Genomic DNA, 27,825 nt, shown 5'->3' on the forward strand with positions numbered 1-27,825 from the left:
CATGCCCTTAGCAATAGTACCAGGAAGACAGGCAGTTATAATGTATATAGGCAGCACTGGATCTCTACAGTCCATGTGAATATGTATGTCTTCAACAAACATGAAATAGTTTTTAGGGAAAGACTTGTTTTTCCCAAAATTCTATTACTAAAGCCATGTAGAGTAAGAAGAATGAAGACAAGACAATCTGTAATGTATGCAGGTTTTAGAATAACAAGCAAATATATGTTAAGAGTATTTAGTTATTTACATACCCTACTAAACCTCAAATATGTAGTTATTCATTTTCTCCTTTATGTACTTTAATAGGTTCGTTCTGTGATACAATACAGAAACAAATTGCTGAATACAAATTAGGAAATTAAATTCATTAAAAATTAAGACTGAATATTACTTATTACAAAGCTTTTTACTTAGGAAAAATTAATTTTAGGAAAAGGTTAAGTTACAGTAAAGTATTAAAATTTCACTGACTTTCTATGTCTAGATTTATCATCTTTTAACAAAAGGATGTTTTTAATATTTGGAATATAAAAATATCTTTATTTAACTAAAAAACCATAGATAGTTTTTTTTTTAATTAGCATGAAAGTCTTTATTGGACTGGTTTAAGTGAAAAGGTAGTTTTTAAGTAAAATATTTACCCAGGTGAGTGGCACCTGCCTGTAATCCCAATTCTTTGGGTAAGAGGATCACAAGTTTGAGGTTAGCCTGGGCTACACAGTGAGACCCTGTTCCAGAACAAAACAAAACCAGTATATTAACCTGTATTGCTTCCTAAATGCACACATCTTTAGTTTGAAGATGAAACTGTAAGAGCAGCTTCTCCATTCTCATTTATTGTGGGTATTAAAGGTTGCTTTCTTGAGATGGAACATTGGCAAGACTGTGTCTCCTGACTCCCCCCCCCCCCCCGATATTTGAAAACCTTTGACAGTTTTATATCTAGAAAGAAAGAATGCATATGTGTGAGTTGGGGGGAGGAGGAGAGGGAGAGACAGAGAGAGAGAGGAGGGAGGGAGGGAGGGAGGGAGGGAGGGAGGGAGGGAGGGAGGGAGGAGAGGGAGGGAGTGTGTCTCTGTGTGTCTGTGTTTTGGAGGTTGGGGTGTCTTTTCTCTTTTCTGTGGCTGACAGGTAAAGAATCTAAGTAATAACCATTCTTGATAAAGAAATGAGGCAGCTCCAAATTAAAACTATAAATGTTAATCAGTAGTTTTATAAAATATTTAAAAACTAGCTATAATTACATGCATAGGCGTTTAATCAGGAATAGCAGAGGAACTTAAATACAGAATTTGTCAACAATAAACATTTTAGTGCAAATAGTGCAGAAAAATCTCTGAAAACAAATATAGCAGTCATTCTAATCTATACAAAATCAGTCTCGGTCATGTACACAATCTATAGAGTGCATCTGGATTTCAGCCATGGTCATGAAATGCCAATTTGTAAGTCATAAATATAAAACAATGTGCTTAATTTTGGGTCCCATTTCTTTCTTGATTCATGTTTTCTGGAAAATCTGAAATGAAAAAAATTTAAACTTCAGATTTAATGTAAGATATTAACTCTCATTCCTTTATACTGTCTTCTGGTTTAGATTTACTGAAACGACTGGGAGGGAAACATTTCAGTATGTTCCTAAAGAATACTTTATTTCTACTTGTTGAGCTGGCATGAACACAAAAAGTACACAGTACTTTTGTACAAAGTACAAAAATGAGTTCAATTTAGAAAATAAGATCCAAAGGTGGTAGTAATGCAATTTGAACTAAAGATGAGAAATGCCCATCACATCTTCTCTTTCCAAAGAATCCCCCTTGTGCCTCCTTAAAGTGGTTCCGATGGCTGTGTACAGGACCACATACATGGTCCTCATTTCTAGCCCACACTGAATAGGCCAGGGGAGGTAATTTCCTTCATCTCTCCTAGGGATTTGTATTACATTTGTATTACAACTCAAGAGGCTGCTATGAGCAGTAATGGTTGATGGGTTACTGAGAAATAAGGGCTGATGATGTAGATCACTCTAGAGGGCTTGCTCAGCACATGGAAAGAAATGGGTCTGAGCCCAGGATCCAAACACAAAAACCAGACTCAAAAGGAGAGGATGCCAACCTGAGAAGGAAGCTGTTTGGGTTCCTGTGAGGCTTCTAGTGGTTCTACTCTCAGTAACTGGGCTATACCTTCTTCATTTTGGCTCTAGCAAGTGTCTTTGTATTCCTGTTTGTAATAAGCTTGTATTTAAGGTTGCTGGGGTATGTGGTGGTTTGAATGAGCAATGTCCCCCATAGGCTTGGATATCTGAGTACTTAGTGCTGTGTCAGGAGGTGGTGCAGCCTTGCTAGTATATCACTATGGGTGGGCTTTCAGAGTTTGTAGTCTCCCTGTACTAAAAATTTGTACTCTGCTTCATGTTTGAGGTTGAATATATCATCTCATCGCTTCCTGCTTCAGCTGCCTGATGTATCTATGCCTCTCTCATCACTATGAACTCTCCCTCAGGAACCATAAACTCAAACTTTTCCACCAAAAACTTGTCTTGCATGTGGTATTTTATCACACCAATAGAACTAATACAGGGCATTAATTTCTTTTGTAAACAAAACATCCCCAAAACAAGTAGAGAAGAGAAAGGAAAGAGACTGAGGGCTCCAAGAGCATGGATGAGTAGATGGTGGTAGAATGAGAAACACGCAGGTAAGCTAACTTTCCTTAAAGAGACTGTCACACTGAGAAAATACTAAGGTTTTAACTGACTATAGGCTTACTTACACAGTGATGCGTTTAATATACAATTATCAGCATTTTGTTACATACAACAACTACAATGACAGTGTGAACAGGTACTGCTAAGAACAATTCAGTTAAGGAATACTTGGTATTAGCCTTGAGATACTAGCTGGAATGCAATTTACCTATAGAGGAGCATGAAATTGGCTGTGCATTGCAATCACCTGGTGAAGCTTCTCTTCTTTAGCTCTTCTACAGTGGCAAATCTAGAAGACAAATTATTTAAAATACCAGTCACTTTTTCCACTACTTCCTACATTATTTTAATTTGTTAATATTCCTTTAAGTTTTTAACATTGAAAATAGCAAATAATTCCTCAGAATTTAGGAATACAGAATACATTGAGCTTTGTTTGAAAACAAAATGTTAATTTCAAACTAAGCCCTTCCTTAGTTAATCATGGAAGATTAACAAACAAAAACTTCAATTGGCTATACAGAATAGAAGGGGTTAGAAACCAATTTCTTACTAATATTATAGACACAGGCAAGTTACTAACCATCTCTGAATTTCAGTTGTCTCTCATGAAAAGGAGACAATTGAATAAAATTTGCCTTGTCTGCTTTAACATGCTAAGTGCATACAAGCATACACTCACACAAACACACCCCCACACAAACATTTCATAAAACTTATTAAATATCAAACAAATATGATTGTTTCAAAGATACTGGATAAATATTTAGGACTACAATAAATATTATAAAATTGTTAAGTAGATTTTTTTCCTCGAATACAATGAAAACACCAGAATAGAAGCTGTTCTTTTATTTTTTTTTAAATTTCTATATGTTATTCTGTATTTAAACAACTTATAAAAACAGGTTGTTTTTCAGGAGAATATTATAGACAATAAGCTCAAACTAAGCTGATTTGCCAGCTCCTACACAATGCTACAGATACTATTGTTTCTGAAAGAGAACTATCATGAGATTACCTGGTTATGTACTCAGAACTAACAGTTTTAAAGCGACAGTAGGGTGCTGCTATCCTTCCCCAAAGAGGCTTTTCAGAGTCCACTCAGTACTCAAAACTCCAGCTTGGTTATGTGTTAAAGGTTTTTACTTATGAATATACTTAAGAAATTGGATATTATGTTGTCACTTATCCTCAATTGAAGAGTATTACATACTGTTCTCTTTTCCTTGAAGCTACTGAGAAAATCATCTATTTCAGTTTTTCCCTCCAAGAAATCCTCGGCAATATTATCAGACTCTTCCTCAGCTTCATGTGCAGCTACTTTCAATCTTGCCTGTAGGGCACTTGCACTACAACTCTGTGAACAAACATACAAACAAACAAATATCAAGCATTTCATTATTTTATATTTCTCAGATCAACTGAGATATAGAAAGCAATATTCACATTGGATACTTGGATAGATAGCACCTTAGTTAGGGTTTCTATTGCTGTGATGGAACAACGTGACAAAAAACAAACAATTGGGCAAGGAAATGTTTATTTGGCTTACACTCCCACATCACTATTCATTATCAGAAAGTCAGAACAAGAACCTTGAAGGCAGGAGCTGATGCAGAGGCCATGGAGGAATGATGTTTACTGGCTTGTTTCTCATGGCATATTCAGCCTGCTTTCTTATAGCACCCAGGACCACCAGCCCTCTGGAGCTAGCACCCACAGTGAGCTAGGCCCTCTCCCATCAATCAGTAATTAAGAAAATGTACTACAGGTTTGAGTGCAGCCTAATCATATGGATGCATTTCCTCAACTGGGGCTCCCTCCTCTCTGATGAACATAATGTGTGTCATGTTGACATAAAATGCAAGTACAGATACCAAACACAGAAGAAACTAAATCACAAGCTATAAACTATTAAGTGAGAAGCTGATAAACCATTATAATACCCTGGATATTTCGGAATTTAATCATTGTGAGAATACCTACTCAGATCACCTAATGACAACCTTTGCCTTGTATTCCTGTTCTTGTCTCTCCTAGAGAATATACAGGTTAGACAGTAATTCATTTCTAAAGAACCAAATGTGACGAAAGTAAAAGGATTTAATATAGCCATAGAAGCAGACAATGTGCACACTGAAAACATTGCTGAGAAAAAAAGCACAAACCCTAAAGATAAATAAGTGGTCATACCTTGGAAAGCTTGGACGATTTAATACTGTTATGACAATGCTAACAACCCCAAAGACCTAGAGAATCAATGCAATTGATTCATATGACATCTCGAATAGCCAAGAGATCTTGAAAAGAAGAACGATGTTGAAGCATTAATATTTACTGATTTAAAAACTTATTATTTGAGGATTAAAAAGATGGCTCAGTAGTTAAGAACACTCACTACTCTTCTAGAAGACCCGAGTGATTCTCAGCACCCACAAGGAGGCTCACAAGGATTAACTCCAGTTTCAAAGGATCTACCTCCTCCTCCTAGCCTCTTCTGGCACTGTGTGCCCATGGGTCACAGACATATATGAAAGTAAAACACCCATACACATAAATTAAAAATTCTTAGGGGTGATGGCACATGCCTTTAATCTCAGGAACTGGGAGATAGAGGCAGACCGATCTCTGTGACTCTGAGGCTAGCCTGTTCTACATAGTGAGTTTCAGGACAGCTGGGGCTATATAAAGATCCTGTTCAAACAAACAGGTTAACCCCCTTCCCAAACTTATTTCCAACAAGACCATCTCCCCAGTGACTTGCTACCATACCACAAGTCCCTCCCACATCACATTTTAACTTTTCACCCTGCTAGATCCCCCACTTCCTTTTCCAGGGTCTAGTCTGGTTGAGTCTGTATGAAAGCCTCCCACCACACATGTGCACACACACACACATACACACTTGCCAACTTGCTACATCTAGCCCAGGACCCACATCCAGTGCCCAGGCAGAGTCTGTCCAGCCCTGTCTATGCCCAAACCAATCTCCAGGCTTCCATCAAGACTGACCACTTCTACCCTCTAACCAACAGGGCCCTTCCACAGCACATCCAGATAAATCTACTCCCACACTTCAGACATGGGCAAGAAGGCACACCCTGTATACCACTCCAGTATCCTCATCCCCAAGATTTCATTCCTCCCAAACCATTTCCAACCTCTAAGCCAAACCCAAAACTTACATTCCCTCTGCTCTACCATGCTCTTATTATATCAGACTTAGAACTAACAAAAGAAGGCCAAATGGCCAGATCTCATCACAAAATTACAAATATGAAAGATCAGGCCAGTATCTTCTTTCCAAATCTACCAGTCCTGTAGAAATGGTTGCCAATGAGAATAACCTAGGTGAATCCCGGGACAGAGAATTTAAAAGGCAAAGGAACTTAAAGAACACACAAAGAAATAGCTCAATGAACTTAAAGAGAAAGAATGTACATAAAAAGAATAAATGCCTGCCTGAGTTATGCACAAGGAAACAAAATCATAAGGCTAGTGGAAATGGCAAAGACAATACAATATTTGAGGAAAGAATTCAATCAGGAGATAGAAACACTGAAGACTAGAGCTGAAATCAAAATGAAATTAAAATATCTAATGACTAGAAAACTCAAAGGAACATCTTTAAAAGAGAATGAATCAATCAGAAGATAAAATATCAGGACCTGTGCTGGCTGGTTTTACGTCAACTTAACCCAAACTGAGTCATCTATCTGAGAGGAAGGAGCGTGAATTAACAAAGTACTTTCATATGACGGAGCTACAGGCAAGCCTATGGAGCATTTTTCTTAACTAGTAACTGATGGGGGATGACCCAGCCAATTGTGGGTTGTGCCACCTCCAATCAAAAGACACAGGCTGATTAAGTGGATCAGGAAACAAAATCCATCTACCTGTTGTCTCCGAGGAACACACTTTAGCGTTAGAGAGAGGAATGTTCTTACAGTTAACTAAGATGACATTGGTATCCTAAACATATATGTGTCAAACTTTGGTGCGTGCAATTTCATTAAAAATGTGCTCCTGGATTTAGAGACACAAATTTCAATTAATCTATTATTAACAGGTAGTTTCCATACTCAACTTTCTCCAAACAGACAGGCCATCTGGAAAAAGAAATAAACACAAAAACATAAAATTTAATTGACTTCATACATCAAATAGATGTAACAGGTGGCTACAGGATATCCTACTCTGCCACCAAACAATACATGTTCTACTCAGCAGCACAGGGAAGCGTTCCTAAAAAAAAAATACTCATCCTGGGATACAAAACAAATCCTTATAAATTTAAAAACACTGAGATCACTCCTTGTATCTGAATACAATGCTGTAAAACTCAAAACTGACAGCAAATAAATATCTAGTACATCCATAAACCCATGGAAATTAAACAACACATTACTGAATGATAAATAGGTCAAAGAAGAAATCAAGAAAGAAAGAAAAAAATTTCCTGGAACTAAATGAAAATGAAGACACAATAAAATAAAGCATCCAGGACACACTGAAAGCTGTCCTACAAAGGGAATTGATAGGTCTAAGAACCTACATTAAAATATCAGGAGTACAAATAAATGACATAATGTAACTCAAAAATTTGTAAAAACAAGGAACAAATCAAATTCAAACCTAGCTGACAACAAGAAATAATAAAAATCAGAGCATGAATCAATAAAATGGAAACAAAGAAAATAATACAAAGAATCAACAAATCTAAGAGCTGATTCTTTGAGAAGTTAAATGAGGCTGACAGACCCTTGCCCAGTTTACAACAAAGAAAGAGGACCCAAAGTAACAGAATCACCAATGATATAAAAACATTACAGCAGACTCCAAAGAAATTCAAAATATCATAAGGGAATACTTTTAAATACCTGTACTCTATTAAGCTGGAAAACCTAAAAGAAATGAATGAATTTCTAGATTTAGACAAACCACCAAAATTAAACCAAGAAGTCTACAAAACAAAACACAAAGTAATAAAAAAAAACCTACCAGCTAAAAGAGGTCCAGGGCCAGATGGAGTCACAGCAGAATGCTACCAGATATTCAAAGATCTATGGAAGGAGCACTCTAATATGCCTTCAAAATAAAATTCCTAGACAATGTAGGGCTAGAGGGAGCATACCTGGACACATAAAAGCTATATACAAGAAACTCGTAGTTAATATCACTCTAAACAGAGAAAAGCAAGCAGAAACACAACCCCACTGAATTCAGGAACCAGACAAAGATGCCCATTATTCCTACTCCTTTTTAATATTGTGTTAGAAATACTAGCTAGAACAATAAGAGAAAAAAATTAAAGGGATACAAATATTGAAAAAAGTCAATCTATCTCTATTTGCAGATAACATGATACTACCCTTTAGAGCTAACAAAATTTTTATCAAAAAACTTCTAGAAATGATAAGTTCAGAAGCATGGCAGGATACAGAAACAACCTGCACAAATCAGTAGCTTTTCTATACACCACTAACAAACATACAGAGAAAGAGTTCAATGTCACACTCCAATTCATACTAACCTCAAAGAAAAGAAAATACCTAGAGAAAAAAAGACAATGAACGAATGGAAACATTAAACCAAGGAAAGAGACAGAGAAAGACACTAGAAAGTAGAAATACATCCCATGCTTAAGGACTGGTAGAATTATGAAAACAACCACTTTACCAAAAGCTATTTACAGATTCAATGAAATCCCAATAAAAATCCATACTTTAAGTGTACTTCAGAGAATTCATCATCACTAGAAATTCTATATTGAGCACATTTCGAGGAACTGGGGAAGTGAAGGGTTTCTTTATTTTATATTTTTAAGTATTTCAAGAATTATCTCAAGCCGGGATGTGGTGGGCAATAAACAGTTTCCGATGAAGTGAAAGCAAGGAAAGTGACTAAGCACCTGCAGATTAGCAGCTCCCATGAAGACCAGAAATAACTAGTTGATCATACCTCACTGAGTTCATGTTGTCTTTGCATCTTCTTTTCAAAGGTAGACTTCATTTGTATAAGTAATTCATACTAAAAGAAAACATAAAATTGCTATTTAATTTGATTTTTGAACTGTAAAAATGTCTTAAAAACGATCAGTAACTCACCTTATCTAAAACGGTTTGCCTTTTGGTTTCCAAGCTGTGCTCCAAAAGGAGATTTTTTCCTGTAAGATAAATCTCTGGCTTATTTCCCAGCACAGATCATATTTTTCCCAGTACTTATGAATTAAAGCAAAAGGAAACATACTTGCTAATTCCTCAATACTTTTTACTAGGTCCTCCTTGTCAGTAATAATTTGCTTCAGTTGAGGCAACATCAGGAACTGTTCTAGTAACACCTCTTCCTGCTCATTCATGTCTGTGAGCTGTGACACACTAAGACACAACACAAAAAGCAAAACTGTTAGTAAATATCAGTCATCTAGTTTTTCTTCATGATAATAAATGTTCAATTTTCCAACTTGACCAGAGTGATGGTTAATTTTTTTTTTTTTTTTTTTTTTTTTTTTTTTTTTTTTTTTTTTTTTTTTATGTGACACAAGCTAGAGTCATCTAAGAGGAGGAAAACTCAGCTGAGAAAATGCCTTTGTAAGACTACTCTGACTGAAAGCTGTAGGATTGATTGACGTGAGAGGGCCTAGGCCACTGCAGTGCTTAAAAAAAAAGAAAGAAAGAAACTGCTGAAGCCATAGAGAGCAAGCCTGATTCATACCCACAGTTCCCCAACAGAGTTGGATAGAGGAGCACAGAAATGAGTCAGAACTATGTGGACGACTAGAAATAATGGAGGGTGATGGCACTATCTTATTTCTCTTTCTGTAGTGCTGATATTCTCATAAGTTTTTATAGTAGGTCAACTTTTAAAAAGGAAAACAGAAAAACAGTCTTATTTCCTGGCAGTTAAACATTATAATGCATATCGAACCCATAAAATATATGTAATGTATCTTTTCTGCTGTGGGACTTGAATTTTTAAAAATTATTTCTGAGGTTTACCCATGAACTAAAATACTGGATCAAATAATGTCAAACTTCATTTTTTTTATATATATTACAGGATTGTTCACAGGATTTAATCTGTATAATCCTGGTAGAATATATTCTAAAGACACAAAGTTAAAGAAAATTTTTAATTACATTCAATGGTCTTAAATAACAGTAGCCTTTATGGATATTATAAATCCTTAGTGGGTACCATATGTACCCCACTAAATGAAGGGACCAGAAAATGCTTTCTGTGTAGCACATCTTACATTATATTTAAAATGGTACCTTAAACCTGAACCACGCCACATTATCTGCTATAAATTTGAACAAAAATTTGGCTCTAAAGCTAGTTTCAGATATTATGATAAATTTAGTCTACTCATCTATACACAACATTAACCTATTAAAGGTTAACAATGAAGGATATATTTTGAAAGTATCAGAATCTAATATATTCACAAATGAGTCTCAAAGTCTGCAAGTTACATGAGAGAAAAGAACTTTTTTTACCTTGGTAATTATTACATCTTGGCATCTAGAGCAATCCTTAGCTATAGACAAGTCATGTTACACTTTATCATACTAAAGCTGATTTATACCACTTACCCACTAAGACAACCACAGTAAAAGGACAGTGAAAAACTTTTAAATCATTTTACTTCATTTGAAAACAAAACTATAAACAAAACAGACAGGACCTTCTTTACTCTTCAAGTTTATTACCTTAGTTCTGAAAGTTCTGGAAATGCATCAGGGATATCCGGCATCTTATAGCCAAAACCATTTTGGTTAATCTAAAGAAGAGTTTTAAAGAATATTAAATCTCAACTCTATTTACCTTATATAAACTTTATCACATTTATCTTATATAGACTTTAAAGTATTGTATCTATTGGTGCTTTCCGTATCACAACTTCATCTTTGCTCCTCACATGTACATATATTTCCTTCATATCTGTCTATTTCTCAATGTACTTTTACTATACTTATTCAAGATAGGGTCTTGCCATGTCGTTCAGCCTGACCTTGAACTCACTAATTAGTCCAGGCTGGTCTGGAACTCTGACTATCTGCCTTCTCTTCCCAAGGGCTGAGTTCTGTACATGTATGCCTCCATTCTCAACGTACTGTTACCCATATGAGTTTATCTTTTTTGACGGGAAGGGGTTTCAGCCTTAGAAGACCCTGTATTGGACTGTGTGTAAGTATATGATTATAAAATAAATCTCCTGAGAAGATCTGTAATAGGTATAAAGAATTATCTGTGGATTTCATAGATGTAAATGAATAACTTCTTTCAAGTAAAGGCACTAAGCACACATTACTAAACTGCCAGCACTGAGTAGTTACATATTTAAGTCAAATAAGATAATAGGATAGATGAAAAACACTACCAATTTGAATATTTATGATGTTTATGTATTAAAACACCCCAAATTTTTCCCTAAAATTTTTAATATATTAATTACAGTTTGTTGCCAAGTATGGTGGCATATTCCTTTAATCCCAGCATTCAGGAGCCAGAGGCAGGCAGATCTTATTGAGTTCAAGGGCACTATGGTCTACATAGTGAGTTCCAGGAAAGCCAGAGCTATCTAGTGAGACCCTGTCTCAAAAAACCCAATAAATGATAGTTTGTTCACAATCTTTATTAACACAATGATGAAAAATTTTGGAAAAAGAAAAAATCTATTCAGGTTTGTATTCTTAATAATTATAAACTGTAAAATCAGCAATGTTAAACGTAATGGATATGTATATATATATATATATATACATATATATATTCATGTTTGTGTGTATGCATATGTGAGTATAGGTATAGGTGTGTGTGCGGGCCGGAGATCAACACTGGATGCCTTTCTCAATCAGTTCTGAACTTTTTTGTTTTTTAGGAGGCAGGGTGCATACAGGGGACACAAAAGGGTTTCACACACAGCCAAGAACTAATTAATTGGCTAGTCTGGATGGCTAGCAAACCCCAGGAAATCTTGTACCTAACTTGCCAGTGTTGGGATTATAGGCATGGAATAACATGCTGGGATTTACATGGTAGGTGCTGGGGTTCCGAACTCAGTTCTTTGTGAATGCATGGGCTGTTAATGCCTGAACCATTATGCCAGCCTCCAAATCTACAGATATACTGTATGCACAAAATATTGGTCTCCTTTTTCTACAATATCCTACATGAGAACAGCTACCAGTTTCACTCATGAACATGCAATTGTTAAACCAATAAAATGTTGGAAACCTTCAGCATGCTCCAAAAGATCTTTAATTTGACAGCTACTTCTCCTATATAATCACACTGTGTGCCTTGTCCAGTATATCCTACATGGCAGAGAGATCTACTACAGCCAACTTTACAAACTGCACCTGGAATATAGTGCAAAGCCTCTGTCAATGTTTTCAATCACCTAGTGCTTTGTACCTCTTGTTATCCTCAAAATTTTATAGCCATCTTTAAAAATCTGTCTGGCTTCAAGCATAAAATCATCTGTCCATTTATCTACCTCATTTTCACTGAGCATCCACTGGGTGCGGTCTGAAGCACTGAGGATAAAGTAAAAAACTGGAATATCATTTCCTTACTACTTCTACTTGGTCTCTGGGCGCAATGACCTCAGTTGTCTCCCACAACTCGACTATCTATCTCTAGAAGCTCTATGTTTGCAATTCCTTATTGGTTACCTTTTTGAGATTTTTATTTGAGATGATAGGTATGATTTATCTTTTATTTCATGGCTATCTTAGTAGATGGACATAATAAATGCTAGCCAACTGAATACCTATTTCACCGACACAAAATATAGACTCCTGAAAATACAAACCGGTGCTGAAGATTCTGTTGTGGGAACAGGTAAAGGCAGACTTGAAAGGATGCCAAATGAAGGAGCCACTGGCTTGGCTGTGGTGTAACTTGTGGTTGAAGAAGAAACAGTGTCAGCTACAGACAAAGATGTGATATTCCTGTTAGCTTCTTGTGGAGGATATGAAGGAAGAAACGGAAAACCTTGAGAAGGGTAAGGAGGCATCCCACCTGGATTGCTATACAGACTGAAGAAAGAAAGAGAAGACAATTTATTAGGAGTGAAGTTATCCCTAAGTTGTCCTAAAAAACAATAGTCATGCATTTCCACATATGGAAAGTTCTTTGGGCAAATGTTTCATAATTAAATTATATAAATTATAAACAACAAGATCTCAAAAATAAAGGGTGATTTCTATGAAAAGAAGGAAAAATGCTCCAGAAAGCAAACAATCCAATTCCTCTCTGTAAAAAGACATATTAGTCATTATTGAGTTTTCAGTATTCCAGTGACATCATTTAGTTTTGTTTCTTTATGGAGAGCATTTTATCCAGAAAATTTATGCAAGTGAATGCTGCTAGGAGGCTTTTGATGTTGGGCAAAATCTACCTTAAAGTTGAGACTGTTTTTCTAGAGATTTTGAAAGAAAAATTAAATATACACATGAGCTACTAAAATGTTAAAAAACATTACAAACAGAATCATGTGTAAACACAAACATATATTTTAAAGAGTAGCAAACCATTTACTTGATCAGATAGTAATTTAGTCAATATTTTAGCAAGATGTTTTAAAATGAACATCTTTCCTCCCATTAAAGTGAGAAGAAGACAGCTTCAATGGCCCACACCTTTAATATCAGCACTAGGGAGTGGAAGCAAGCAAATTTCTGAGTTCAAGGCCATGCCTTGAAATGTCTGCCATGTCTGCAAAGAGTTCTAGACCATAGGGCTACATAGATAGGCCTTGTCTCAAAACCAACAAACCAACAAAAAAATTGAGGAGAAATTAAATTATAAAAGAATCAGGAGAACTTCAGGCACAGATGAACACTGAAGATTCATATAAATGCAAACATCTGAGTTAATAACTCAATCAGTCATTCTCATATAAAAGAAGAGAGGCTGAGGTAGATTTTTGGAGATAACACTAATAACTATTAAAATATTTCACTTTACAGGCTGACCTTGAATTTACTGATATTGACCTGACTCTGCCTCCTAAGTGCTGGGATCACCACCACACAGCTGAGCGGAACATTTTATTAGAAGAAAACATCCATTATGGGATTTTAAAGTATTCCCTTAGTGACACTAAAAGTTTACATGGAAAATATGCAAGATGAGATAGAAAATAATTTGAAAGAGGAAAATAAAGAGATGTTACCTCTTCCACACAGCAAAATAAGGTATAGGACCTTAATTATACAATTAACAAATAAAAGCACAACATTGGTGAATGGCTAGGAAGATTTTGAAATAAATATAAGTTTGGAAATAAAAACAGAGTAGTTGAAAAACAGTGTGGTACTATTTGGCAAAAGGTAAGTAAGAGCCAAGGGCTCATGTTTACAATAGGATAAAAACTGATAGATCAAGGATTATACAGCTTTTAAAATCTTGGACTAAAGTAAATCTTTGGAATATTTCAACCTTAAATCAGGAAAGGTATGAAGGGATTTCTATAATTCCATATTCAAGAGTTGTAAGAGAAAATATTGACAAATTCTAGCAAAAACAAAATTAGTTGGGCTATGGTGGCACACACTTTTAATCTCAGCATTCGGGAGACAGAGACAGGCGCTCTGGGAATTCATAGCCAACCTGGTCTACAGAGTAAGTTCCAGTTACACAGATAAACCCTGTCTCGAAAAACCAAAACACGGCCTGGGCCCTATCCCCAGCACCACCAACTAACATAACTAACATAAATCAAGATGAGAACAGTGAAAGTCATATCACACATAGAAGGACAATTTCTCTAATATATAATTTCCAACAACTTAACAGAAAGAGGTCTACAGATCCATAAAATTAGGCATTTTAAAAACAGGAAATGATGCTCAATTTAACTGTTGGATAACAACTAAAATTAAATAAGCATTTTTTATGCTTACGAAACGGGCAAAGATCTACTTTGACAATATCCCATACTGGAAATGGGCATGGATAAATGGGCATTGTGTATGTAAGTAAGCACTGGTATAGTAACTATGTTAGAGAACAATGTTGTAGTATTTGTCAAAAAAAATATTAAAATGCACAATAAGAAAACAAGATAGCTCTAAGAGATGCAATATCAGACTTAGAAGGAATTTCAGAAAGAAAGATGAGTGAGCTAGAGTCACAGCTCAGTGGTAAAGACAGCATAGCACACACAGACCTTGGGATTAATTCCTAGGACACACAGAAAAAAGATAGATCTATTTGTGCTAGTATGTGGTTTTTTCCACCTGCTTCTGACCTATAGATGTTTAAAGATCTAATGGCCTTTTTTGCTTTTTAGACAACAACAACAAACCTATAGGGCTTCCAGGAAGGCTGGTGAGAGAATGCTTTTAAGGTTTGGCTCAGCAACGGCTTAATACTTAAAGAGTCATGTAACAAACCAAATAGATTTATGTAGAAATCATGATATAATTTCACTAAGGAGGAGGAGAGGGGAAATTTTGTTGACAGTTAAAACCCTCACCTATTATAGTAAGAGGCCCATAGGAAATAACCAAAAAGAAACTCAAGAATAGTACCATGTACCTATTATCAGAAAGAGAATGTGTGAATAAACAGTTACAAGAGAAATACACAGCCCCCACTGAAAACTTTGGGCTTCTGGGCATGAAGGGTGAGTATGTGGCAATCAGAAGGCTATCTTTGATTTAAACATCAATTCCTTTAAATTACAATTGTGATAAATAAAAAATATGTGCTAAAGTTACATACTATAAATATACTTACTATGGAAATGCTGTTGAAGTAGGAGCTAAAACTGGAGGATTCTTCCAGAACTCATCCAAAAGACTTTGAACAATTTTTCCAAGATCTGAGTGCATTGTAAACTGAAAGTAACAGTAATACATAATTACAAAATAACCTCTCAAAACAGGATGACAAAATTTTATGGGAACAGATGTCATTGAAATCTTAACCAATGTTTGTGGGTAAGAATAAATAGGAAAAAGGGTTACTCAGTGGGTAAGAGCAATTAATGTTTTGCAGAGGACCCAGGTTGGGCTCCTAGCACCTACATGGCAGCTCAAAACCTCTGTAACTTCAGTTTTAGGTAATGTGATGTTCTCCTCTGGCCTCTGTGGGCACTGCACACATGTGGTGTACTTGTAAGTACAACACTAACACACATAAAATAAAGAAAAATAAACAGAAAAGCAAAGAGTACTGTGTCAACATACTAACAACATAAATCAATCCATGACTTACAACACTTTCTTATAGAATCGATGCTGTAAGTTATTTGGTAATTAACAAATCAGGTTAAAAGTCTATTCCTCAATAATGGAGCTAAAATATACCTGTACTTCACACTTTACAATAATTTGGGGTTGTTCAGAGGTATATTTAAGTTAAATAATCATTGTCACATTAATCTTGACACATTAATTAACCACATTGTATCCAAAAACTTCAAGTCATAGGCTTAAGTAAATAGTATTATTTAAGGAAGCTTTTAAGATTACTAACTTCAAAATGAAAAATTCAGTACACTTCAGATTTCTAGGCAAAAATGTAATAAATGTGTTAAGATTATTCTGAAATAAACTGTAGCATATACATACATTGCTTACTAATGGCGAGGTAACATATAATCCTTGGTTATCCATTAAGTGATGTCTTATTGGTGGATAAACACTAATCACTGGTTTTTCCTGAGGAAATTGTGGAGGAAGTAATCTAGTAAAGGAATAATACACACAAAAAAAACACAAACAAATGAAAAACAGTATATCATGTGACCATAATCCTAAAACAAAGCTACTTAAAAGCAAATTAAACTTTCACAGTGACTTACATGGATTAATTCTTTAGTGACAAGTGCTTTATTATAGATATTCAGCAGACTGAAAGGCTATGTTTTGGCAATAAGATAACACAGTAATTCAATACAATATTCTTTTTAACATGGAATATGCGTTCTATGTATTATATAACAGTCTTTTTAGCATGTCAATGAATTGATTTCAAAGATAATGTAATTTGCTAAATGAAAATCTCGGGTAAAAAATCGATTGCACACATGTACACCAAATCATGCAAAACCCCACCTGGCTATTTAGTGGATTATAGCTCTGGCTATGTGTGTGTTTCACTTATGAAACCCTACATAGAATTACCTCAGCATCATGCACTATAAAGAGAAAAGGGGTAAAGCAAGTAACTAGGACTGAACTACTTACTGCACTTGTCATTGAGCCTTCCGTTATCTAATTCCTAAATGCTGAGCTAACACCTGTCCTCACACTGAAGTAAAATCATGTGGTTTCAAGTAAGAATAAAAAGCTTATAATTCAAAAGTAAAAAGACCTAACCTTTTAAGTACTATCAAATTAAGATTAGCTTATGAAATATTTTGGTAAAATTTATTAAATCCAGAACTCTATTTTCCAAGTTTTGAAAACTCGGAATATTTCCCTTTAAGCTTTTCTGCTCATATATTGGCTAAGGAAAGTACTCTTGACAGCATTATCAAAAACTGGATTTTGACTCCTTTAATTCCAGCACTTGGAAGGCAGACAGGTAGGTATCTGTGACATTAAGACCAGCCTTGATCTACAAAGCTATGGAGAAACCCGTCTTGAAAAATAAATAAATAAAAAATTGGATTTTGTTGGACTCTCCTATCTACATCTGCCTGGGCATTGGATGGAAAAGTCAATGAATTCATTTATACTGCTGAAGGTTTTTTTGTTTTTTTCTTGTTTTTATAGCTCAAGATTTTTAAATCAGTTTGTAAAAGAGGCAATAAGTGGCCTTTAGAACCAGACAATGATTTCATGTCACAGTCATTCATTATGAGTCTATAATACATCTTAATTTGTAAGGCTACTATACAGATTCATAAAGGTCATATTTGTCAAGTTAAGTAGTTTAATTCTTGCCAGAGCTATATATCTATCCTCTGATTTATTCAGAGAACTAGAATTTAATAAGGCCTCCTGTGTCCATGTGATAAGCAATGAGCCATCTAGTTTTTATTTCACAAAAAATGAGCACTACTTTATGTTACTGTTACTTTGAATAAGTTTATTTAAACAGCTTATGTCTGATATTAACTAGAATCAAAACCAAAAAGTTAGTTCCTATTACATGAAATATAGATTATAATTCTATTCACACATTAATATTGTCTGACTATTAAAACACACAGCAAAAATTAAAAACTAATACATAAAAATAGAATTCTACTTACATATTTATGTTAATTGTTAAGTTGTTTACTGTGAATGGCAATCTGTATTCTACATCTTTTTGTATTTCAGCTATACTGTAAGAGAAAATTTGGAAAAGACATAAAAAGAGATCAATGTTATAAAACTGCTAATATCAAAACCAAATGTTAAATGCTATAGCCTACAAATTTTTTAATTTTAAGTACAGCATTTCAATAGCTGATATAATTCACATCTAGAGAGAAAATTGCCTTATCAAATATGCAGGCAATAATATTCTGAAATATCCAAAGGTTAGGAAAAGATTCTGAGGAATAAATACAAGGACACCTCAGATGAATCTTAGACTGATTTAATATAATTTTATCCAATTTATCATTGGAAGCACCTGCAAGCCTTCTGGGTAATACAGGTCAAGCATTTTCTTGGAGTGGCAAGATACCAGCTGATGGCTGCTTTCCACCTTCCCTCCTCTTCCCCCAAGCAGCCTTATTCTGGGTAGCCACACTCTATTACCAAACTCTTTTTTATAACTAGCTGTTGTTGCAGACTTTATGTCCCAGCCAGTAAAAATATAGGTTAGTAGAGGAGTGGATTTCCAGAGAAGCAGCTTACAGTGGAATTGCAACTACTAGGAGCTCTTTCTGCCTTCCTTGCCTTCCTCCTGCCACCTGTCTGGATGCCAGGCTTGCACAGTAATAGCCACTTTGAGGCATCCCATGAATGGGTGGTGGGCACTACATAGCAATGAAACAATTAGCTAGGGTCCGTGGTAAGTATGAAATTGCTAGACTCTTGGTTTTGTTTGCTTGTTTGTTTTGTTTTCTTTGAGACAAGACTTACTATATGTAGCTTTGACTGACCTGGAATTCCCAATGAAGCCCAGGCTGGTCTTTACCTCACAGAAGTTCATCTGCCCCTGCACCACGCCTGGCTTAAATTTCTTCTACGTAAGAGCCAAAATAAGCTTCTATATTGTTTGAGCTCCTACTTTGGGAATCTTTGTTAACACTCTCAGAGCAGAGTTCCCGATATAAAGCCCTTCTAATTTGACATCCTACAAGCTAAAAGCTAAGCAATAGGAACCTTTGGGGGTGCACTTGAAACGTTACCATTCCTAATGGTTCTAAGGGGGCACACAAAGTAGTACTCATTTGTTGATACAGCAGAGGACATTTAGTATTCATGAGCATTCATTTAGTATTCAGGAAAGGCCTAGCAAATGCATAACGATTTACTTCCTGTTATTTTTTGTTATTTCAAACTAACATCTTTTACTATTGTACTTTCTAACCTTTAATAAAAATCTAGCCTCTCAAATATATAAATCTTATGTACTTCAAAAGGTTCCTAAGTGTTGGTGTCTTACTTTTCTATTGCTGTGAAGCACCAGCATAACCAAGTCAAGTTATAAATGAAATAATTAAAATGGGGAGTTGTTCAGTTTCAGTGGGCTAGCCTTTGACCATCATGGCAGGGAGGATGGCAGCAGACAGGCATTAGCTTTTGCTGACAGCTTACATCTGATCCACAGGAGGGAGAGAGGGAGGAAGGGGAGAGGAAGGGAGAGAGGGAGAGGGAGAGAGAGAGAGAGAGAGAGAGAGAGAGAGAGAGAGAGAGAGAGAGAGAGAAACTAAGCCCTCTGCCAGTGACACACTTCCTACAAGACCACACCTCCTAACTCTTCCAAAACAGTTCCACCAACTGGGGACCAGGCATTCACATATGTGATCCTATGGGAGCCATTTCATTCAAACCACCACAGTTGGGATGGAGCAATGGAGAATTCTAGATGTAAATAAACCTTTCCCTAGAATACTTATGGAATGAGGCTGTCACTGACAAAAATAGCTAAGAAATTTGATGGTTCCTTTTTTCCTTCAGTAGCATGTGCAGCACCTTCCAGCAGTATGAAAGCTAGTCATAAGGGACAGAGCTTCCAGGTCAGAATCAGCTTTTATTTTCCTTGTTCTATGACCCAAGTATATGGTGTCTTCAGCAACAGGGATTGGGAGCAGGGTGATCCAATGCTTTACCTGATGCCCTGATAAATGGAGAAGTAATGTAGTAGTTCCTTGTCTAAAACCATAATATGCTTGACAAGGCTAGTAATGGCCTGAAGCCAGGGCATCGGGGGAGCAGCAACTTCTCATCCTGGGAATCTAACGACTCTCCCAAGGAGGCTATGGTTATCAGTCCCAAGGCCACTGTGTGTTCAGTCTGTGACACACTTGAGATATCCTGAGTTCCTTTTGTACAACACTGCTTGATTAGCTTCCTGCTGACTTCATCCCATTAGCTTTCTGCTGACTCTGTACCACTTTTCCCCCTGCAAATTGTATATAAGATGCTATAATTCTTAGTAAACTTGCTTGGCATAAGGCATCAGCTTATGCAAGACCTCATGACCCCAAGTTTCCTGTCTTCTTTATTTTTTCATCCCAGGTCCACCCACTCACAGATCTGTCACTGAAGAACAGCCTGCTGGTCCAAGCTGATAGGGTCTTACCATCAATTACGGTTGGAAGAGAAAAGTAATCATTAATCTTACCCATCTGTGAACCCTGCATGTTAAAATGATGACTGACTGGCAAGGCTTTGGCACTGCTGCAATAGTGACACAAACATAATGGGAAACACCACCACTTTCTGACTGTATTTACCACACTCTCCACAACATGATACCCATACCTAGCACCATTACAGGGACAAGAATCTGCAGCTAAACATGTCATAGGTCTCGGGGAGAACAGCTAAATGACACAGAAGTAAACTCCTAATGACTTAGTGTTACATACATAGATTGATGCATCTCTCAAACTTCATCAGAAAAGCTTCTATTTGCAATACATGGTGATTAACAAAGCAACCTACAACTGACCAAGGTACAGAAAATATGAGACTAGGGAATTCTCAGTCCAAAATGGGACATTTGTATCAAATCCTCTCCTCCCAATGCTCAGGGATCACTGTGAAGGAGGAGTAAAAAAAGACTGTAACAGTCAGAGGTGGTTGATAGATACAAGGAAGCAATATCCTCCAGACATGAAAAGGCAGCTGTACATGTGAACTCATGGGAATAGTGACAACATGCACAAACCACATGCAAGTTTAAGTTAGACCAAATACTAGCATGAAGAGGGGAGGTGGACACACAGTCCCACCCACTGGGTGAGGAACTACTAGCAATTGTAGCTGCTGGAAGAGGGAGAGCTAGCTTTCTTTAAACGTATCACCTCTTAGTCAGTCATGCTCTGGTGGAAAGCCACACATCCGAGAATATACAGATAGCACAAAGTGAATTTGATGGGAAAATAATAAAATAAAAAGAGGGCACTCAGGTGAGTGGGTAGAGAAGGGAAGACCTGGTAGTATGGAAGAAATAAATATCAAAATACAGTGTGTGAAACTCTCAAATATGAAATAGCTAAGCTGGATTCAAGCAGATAATCAGCACCAGGATTTTCATGATTCTTATGAAAGCGTCTCCTGGGGACTGGGTTTAGGGTGACCCCCTCCTCCACTGAATGAATGCCACAAAAGTAAGTGGTATTAAAACAAAGTCCTAACTTCATTTATTCCTCTACATTACCAAGATGTCACCTGCACAAGGAATGAATAAGGAAAGAATCTTCTACCAGTTCATGTCAAGCAGAGCATCTTAGTGACTGAAAGCAAGGCTTAATAAAGACAAACTTCCTGAGTTCAAATCCCACATGTACCATTTTACTTGGTGTAGTTGTTTGAATAAGAATGGCCCCACAGGCTCATATATTTGAAAGCTTAGTCATCCAGAGTAGAACTCTTTGAGAAGGATTAGGAAGTGTAGCACTGTTTCAGCAGGTGTGGCCTTGTTGGAGCAAAGTGTGTCACTGGAGGTGGGATCTGAGGTTTCAAAAGTCCATGTTGGGCCCTGTTTTCTCACTTGGCCTGTGGATCAAAATACAGTTTTCAGCTACTGCTCCAATACAATGCATGCTGCCATGATGAGTTTCCCTGGTTGTAAGTGTCTCTTCACAGCAACAGAACAGTGACTAAAACACTTGAAATTGGATAAGCTTTCTGGCCCGACTCTGCAGCCACCTTTCTCTGCCTTATCTTACCGGAGAAAGGTCCAGGGACCTCTTACTTCTCTGGCGTCCTACATCTCGACTGTTGAGCATCTCTGCAAAGAAGAGAGCAATTTGTCCCTGCTTATATACTGATTCTGCCCAGCTACATCCCCTCCAGGGTCACATGACAACTCCTCTCTGCCTACACTTCCCAGACTCCTCCTTGTCTCCTAGTCCTATCATCCTGCCTGGCCAATCAGTGTTTTATTCATCAACCAATAAGACAAACCATATACACAGAAGAATATCCCTAGCATAGGAATGGACTTTGGGAGCCCATCCCACATGGAGGGATACTCCCTGAGCCTAGACACAAGGGAGTTGGCCTAGGCCCTATCTCAAAGAATAAGATAGACTTTGAAGACCCTCTATGGAAGGCCTAACCCTCCCCTGGGAGCAGAAAGGGTATGGGATAGGTAGGGTGTTAGTTGGTGGGGGGCAGGGGAGGAGGGGAGGAAAGGGACCTGGGTTTGACATATAAAATAATTTTCTAATTAAAATAAAAAGGAGTTAAAAATAAAAAAAGAACATTCCCCATCAAGTTCCTGAACCTTTTTTTTTTGTAATGAGAGATGGTTATATTAAAAGTAGCCATCTACCTTGTTATATTGTTTGATTAAGCAAGATCATATATGTAAAGGCTTCAGAAGCTTACAAGGAAAATAACTGCTTAATGTGTTAGGTGTTATTTTTTAAAAAAGCATTTAGAAAATTCACCTAAGTTGTACCTTCTTAGATTTGTGGTAATAAAATTTTAAGTCACTAAGATTTTCAATTACTGCCTGAATTTTTATTTAAAAACAATCATAGGAAACATATTAAGACACAAGCTGCTAAGGGAGGGAAGCAATCAATAGTCCTGCCCAGCTGTGACACATATGAGCCACAATACTGACCAGCATGGCAAAACATCCATAAGGGTGCAACGGTGGCATTCATATCCTGGCACTAAACAAGCAGCTGTCTAATTAAACCCAAGGCCTGCTCAACACAAGGGAAATAATGCCTGGTACTGGAAACCTGGCAACTACCTGGGGTTAGTGATGCCACAGTTCTTAGTGAAGAACCTACTACCTCTGCTTTACTAAGCCAGGATAATTACTAATTGCATTCAAATACTTATCTTTATACTCACACATAAGTGTAGCTCTCACCCCTTATCAAAGAAGCCTCTCTTTACAATAGACAAAGACTATTAGAGAAAACTGGAACTGGTCAAAATGCAGGGAACAAATGATCATGGGGTACCCTGCCCAAATAGATATATCTGCAACACAACCCCTGCACCTCAAACTCAGGGGATGTCTTGGAAGTGGGAGCAGGAAGACTGTGAGAGCTAGAGGGCCAGAAAACCTGCTGTGAGGTTGTGTCTCCTAGAAATGACAGAAAAGCTTCACTCATAATACGGTGACAAGAGGTTATCAAGGACAACATGAGTAGACAGGCTAATGTAGCAAGGTGCCCCCTCTAGACACAGAACTACACGCAACCAAGGACTACTGAGATCAGGAGAATTAATCTTCGCCACAAATGAGCTCCTTAACTGGTTACCCAAACCAAGTGGTCAACCCTGCAATCATTTTTACACACATACATACATGCATGCATACATGCATGCATGCTTACATACATACATACACACACACACACACACACACACACACACACACACACACACACACACTAAACTCATGGGTTGTATTTACATATTTATGCACAAATGTGTGTATATTGTGTAATAATAACAAAAGTAGCCATACATTTGAGGAACAGTGAGAGGCAGAGACATAGGAAAGGCCAGGAGGAGAAAAGTGAAGGGTGGAAATGATTTTGGAATCATTTCTCACATTATTCATTCTAGTTGTTCATTAGAATTTTGAAAAGTTGCCTTCATAACAAAGTATGGAACATGACATAAAGTGATACTTGTGTTACTAATGAGACGTGAACAAATCACGTTAATCAAGGTAAATAGTAATGCATATTCCCAGGTGCGTTTTATAAAACAGCAGGCAGATATGTAACTACTTAATTAACCAAGACTAGGCTAGCTTGAACTCAGAAATCCACCCTGCCTCTGCCTCCCAAGTTCTGGGATTAAAGGCAGGCACCACCACTCTTAGCTGACATTTGCTACTCTAATAACTCTATTTTCAATGGGAAAGTTCAGTTGAGAGATTAATTATATTAACAACTTGGGACCTCTTATCACTAAGACAACTACTACTATAACCTTCTAATATCTTCTACATTTACATCCTTTATGACAAAACCATAATTATATTGTACAATTTTATAACTTGCTTTTCCTCACCCAATAATTTATTGTGATAGTATAAATTCACATTAGTAGAGATGTTAGTTTACTATTTTAATGGCTGCATGATATTGTAACATATGATCACTTATTCTATTAAATATATTTTTTAAATTTTAATATAAACCATGCTATGATAAACATTCTCATAACTACCTTCAGAATGACACTAGTTACTATGCTAGGTATTAAACCCAGGGTCTTGCATTTATTAGGAGGTACCCTACTATTGAAGTTTTACTTTAGGGTTTCTAAGTCTTTGGAGTGATATAAATCTAGAAAAGTAGTCTTCAACCTTCCTAACTCCAAAACTCTTTAATATATCTGATATGCAGAATATGTGACATGCATCCTCTGTGAAAGGATCATTCAGCCCCAAAGGGATTGTGACCCACAGGTTGAGAACTGCTACTCTAGACTATAAAACGTTTGGGCCTGGAGAGATGGCTTAACAGTTAAGAGCACTTCCTCCTCCTGTATAGGACCCAAGTTCAGTTCCCAGCACCCAGATGGCAGCTCACAGTTATCTATAACTCCAAATTCTGAAAATCCAATGCGTTCTTCTCACCTTGAGCACCATGCACACACATGATGCACTTACATGCATGCAGGCAAAACACTCATACACATAAATCTAAACTGTTTTTAACTTCTGTTAATTGGAATATATAATTAATTGGCCTCACATTTTTGGTAGTCCCTAAAACTTGAATCCAAAACCCACATTAGTTATGGTTAAAAACTACCTTTAAAAAAATAAATAACCATTCATTATTTGGCTTCTATTTATTGTTAATAAGGATTTCCCCAAATATAGTAGAGCTGAACAGATATACTATGCATGCAGCAATTTTCAAGAAACTGGAACTACTGAGATGGCTATGTCTCTAAAGGAGACAGCTTCAAGATGAAGATACCATGTACATTCCCACAGCACTGGGAAATTCAGATCATTCACAGGTAAACCTCTCAAAGGGCTCAAATTTCCTAACTAAATTTCAAAAAAAAAAAAAACCTTAAGATAAGATTTCAAAAAAGTAAATCAGTACAGCACTGAAAAGCAAATACTACCAAAAGCAGATAAGGAAATCTGAGAACCCTGCAAGATAAAAGACAAAAGGCAGGCAGGTGATAATAATCTCAGCACTTGGGACTCAGAAGCAGGAGTATAAACACAGTCAAGGCCAGCCTGATCTACATAGTGAGCTCCAGGCTAGATAGCTACACAGTGAGACATTTTAGGAAGGATAAGAGATGAGATTCAATTGATAGGACAGAAAAAGAAAGCACCTTCACCCTCAAAGATGAGCAATACAAAGTGAGGAGCAGTCAATGCAAATCAAACAACTGCATTAAGAATAACACCGTGAGATAGACTTCAAGAAACTGAAAATGCAAATGGCAGTGCTGTAGAAAGTTACTGACTCTACCTTGTATAGAACTAGTTATTCTTTTTTAATAGTATATTATTTATTGATCTAACTTTATTTTATGTGCATTGGCATCAGAGCCCCTGGAACTGGAGTTACAGATAATTGTGAGCTTATTCTTTTCCCTCTGTTTCCTTAGGCAAGTTATAGAAAAGATAAACACACACAAGTAGAAAGTCACAAAAACAGAAATAAGAACATCAAAGCTTTCAAAAATAGTTTAGAAGGGAGGCACCCAACTCAACAAACCAGAAAAGAAAAAGAAAAACCCTCAAGGAACAGCAAATAGGAGACTTCAAATTTTTATGATTAATATCTTTGGAACAAAAAAATTAAGCATGTACATATCAACTGCATATGTATATCAACTGCATACGTATATGCATATACGTATATGCAGTTGATATGAAAAGCCAAAAAACTGGAAATTTAAAACAAATAGCTCAAATAAATGGTCTATGTTATTTGGAAAATACTTTAGCCTAAATCAGTCTGTTGGAAAATGCTGATATAAGAAATTCTAATGTTAACTGCTTGATTTTGTTTTCAAGAGCTGTGTGACATGTCCCACATATTTCATAATATCTTCTTAGCAGTGTTCTAAAGGACAGACAAAATAATGACCAAGACTACAGGAAGAGCTGTAGAAACACAAAAGAAACCTGGTAGAGAACAGTATATTTAAAAGTCAACTAAGACTTAGCAATTAGGGAAAGGGAGAACACACTCTTGGAAAAAAGCTTCAGATGCAAAATAAAACAGGGTACCTGCTCCAGGTTGGGCCTGAAATGTTCTCCAAAGGCCTATGTGACAAAGGCTTGGTCCCCACGTGGTACTACTGCTGGGAAGGAGGGAAGCTTACAAGGTGGCCCAGTAAACAAGGGATTTAGGTTCGTAGAAGCACACCCCTTAAAGAGGATTACAGGACCAGTCTCTTATTCTTATTTAACCTTGCTGTCCAGTGAGCAGCTGTGAAACATGTTACTGCCATGATGTTCGGCCTCACTACAGGTGAACTAGTCAGAGGTTAATCATCTCTTAAACAACTAAACCCTTATTTACTACAAGTTTTTGTTTGTGCTTTTGAAAAAAACATCTGATACAGGATTTATTCCTAGTGCATGAATGGGCTTTCTGGAGACCATTCCTTATAGAGGGATACTCTCTCAGCCTAGATACTCTACGGGGGATGGGCTTGGTCCCACCCCAAATGATGTGACAGACTTCAATGATCCTACAAGGGAGGCCTCACCCTCTCTGAGGAGTGGATGGGGTGGGGATGGGGGTGGGATGGGGAGAAAGGGGGGGGTAAGCAGGAGGATAGGAGGGAGAGTACAAAAAGGAGTGTAATTTGTTATGTGCCTACTATGAGACAATTAATGTCTCCATTATTCAAATATCAATATCCAATAAGAAAGAGCTAGGGATGTAACTCAGTGGTAGAATACTAGCCTCACATGCTCAAAACTCTGGCTTCTATTTCTTCAGTCTCTCTAGCACCTCCCAACCCTCCAGATTTCACATACGAAGAATCACAATTCTATCAAGGGACTTCGAGGCTAGTATGTGTTAGAATCAGAACAGAAATCCAGGACAATTTCATTACAAAGCTTCTATTCCTTCGTGCCCCCCCCCCCAGCCTACAGTGCTCATATTCACTGCTTTCTGCCTTTAAGAATGTCATTACATTGAGGGGCTTGAGGGATCAACTGACTTTCTTGGTTAAGAAGAGCAGGAGGAGATCAGACAATCAATTCTCTCAGTTTTGTGGTCATAAGGCATATGAAGAGGACAGACCACCCACGCTTGTTTGACCAGTTAATGACCCATCTGCATCTCCTGACTTCCTGACTCAGAGACTCTTTGATAGGGAGTCTATCAGCTGTACAGCAACACAAAAGAACAGTTCTGATGTATGCCATCACAACCAACTCAAGACTCTTGATGAATATGTAAACAAAACAAGCACTCCATTATTATATAACTATGATTAAAATGAATACAGAAGCCTTTTACCTGGGAGATCCAGGTAAAGGTAATAAAGACGACTTAT

The 27,825-nt window shown here is 36.8% G+C and overlaps 1 protein-coding gene across 4 annotated transcripts in view; it reads right to left on the minus strand.

Moving 5' to 3' along the window:
* Vps37a (VPS37A subunit of ESCRT-I) overlaps window positions 1-27,825 on the minus strand; it is a 43,583-nt gene that overhangs the window by 12,261 nt on the left and 3,497 nt on the right. For 2 of the 4 annotated variants that reach the window (XM_027391209.2, XM_027391208.2), the window contains exons 2-11: window positions 17,934-18,008; window positions 16,303-16,417; window positions 15,467-15,567; window positions 12,534-12,759; window positions 10,426-10,496; window positions 8,963-9,090; window positions 8,821-8,879; window positions 8,675-8,743; window positions 3,927-4,070; window positions 2,919-2,999 (exon numbers count right to left, since the gene is read on the minus strand). In XM_027391209.2, the coding sequence (XP_027247010.1) occupies window positions 2,919-2,999; window positions 3,927-4,070; window positions 8,675-8,743; window positions 8,821-8,879; window positions 8,963-9,090; window positions 10,426-10,496; window positions 12,534-12,759; window positions 15,467-15,567; window positions 16,303-16,417; window positions 17,934-18,008 (1,069 nt within the window). Of the gene's footprint in view, window positions 1-1,187; window positions 1,523-2,918; window positions 3,000-3,926; window positions 4,071-8,674; window positions 8,744-8,820; window positions 8,880-8,962; window positions 9,091-10,425; window positions 10,497-12,533; window positions 12,760-15,466; window positions 15,568-16,302; window positions 16,418-17,933; window positions 18,009-27,825 lie in introns of those variants that run through there. The other 2 variants (XM_027391210.2, XM_027391207.2) reach the window with 2 other exon arrangements.

This window comes from Cricetulus griseus, assembly GCF_003668045.3.
Source record: "Cricetulus griseus strain 17A/GY chromosome 1 unlocalized genomic scaffold, alternate assembly CriGri-PICRH-1.0 chr1_1, whole genome shotgun sequence".
NCBI classification, from domain to species: domain Eukaryota; kingdom Metazoa; phylum Chordata; class Mammalia; order Rodentia; family Cricetidae; genus Cricetulus; species Cricetulus griseus.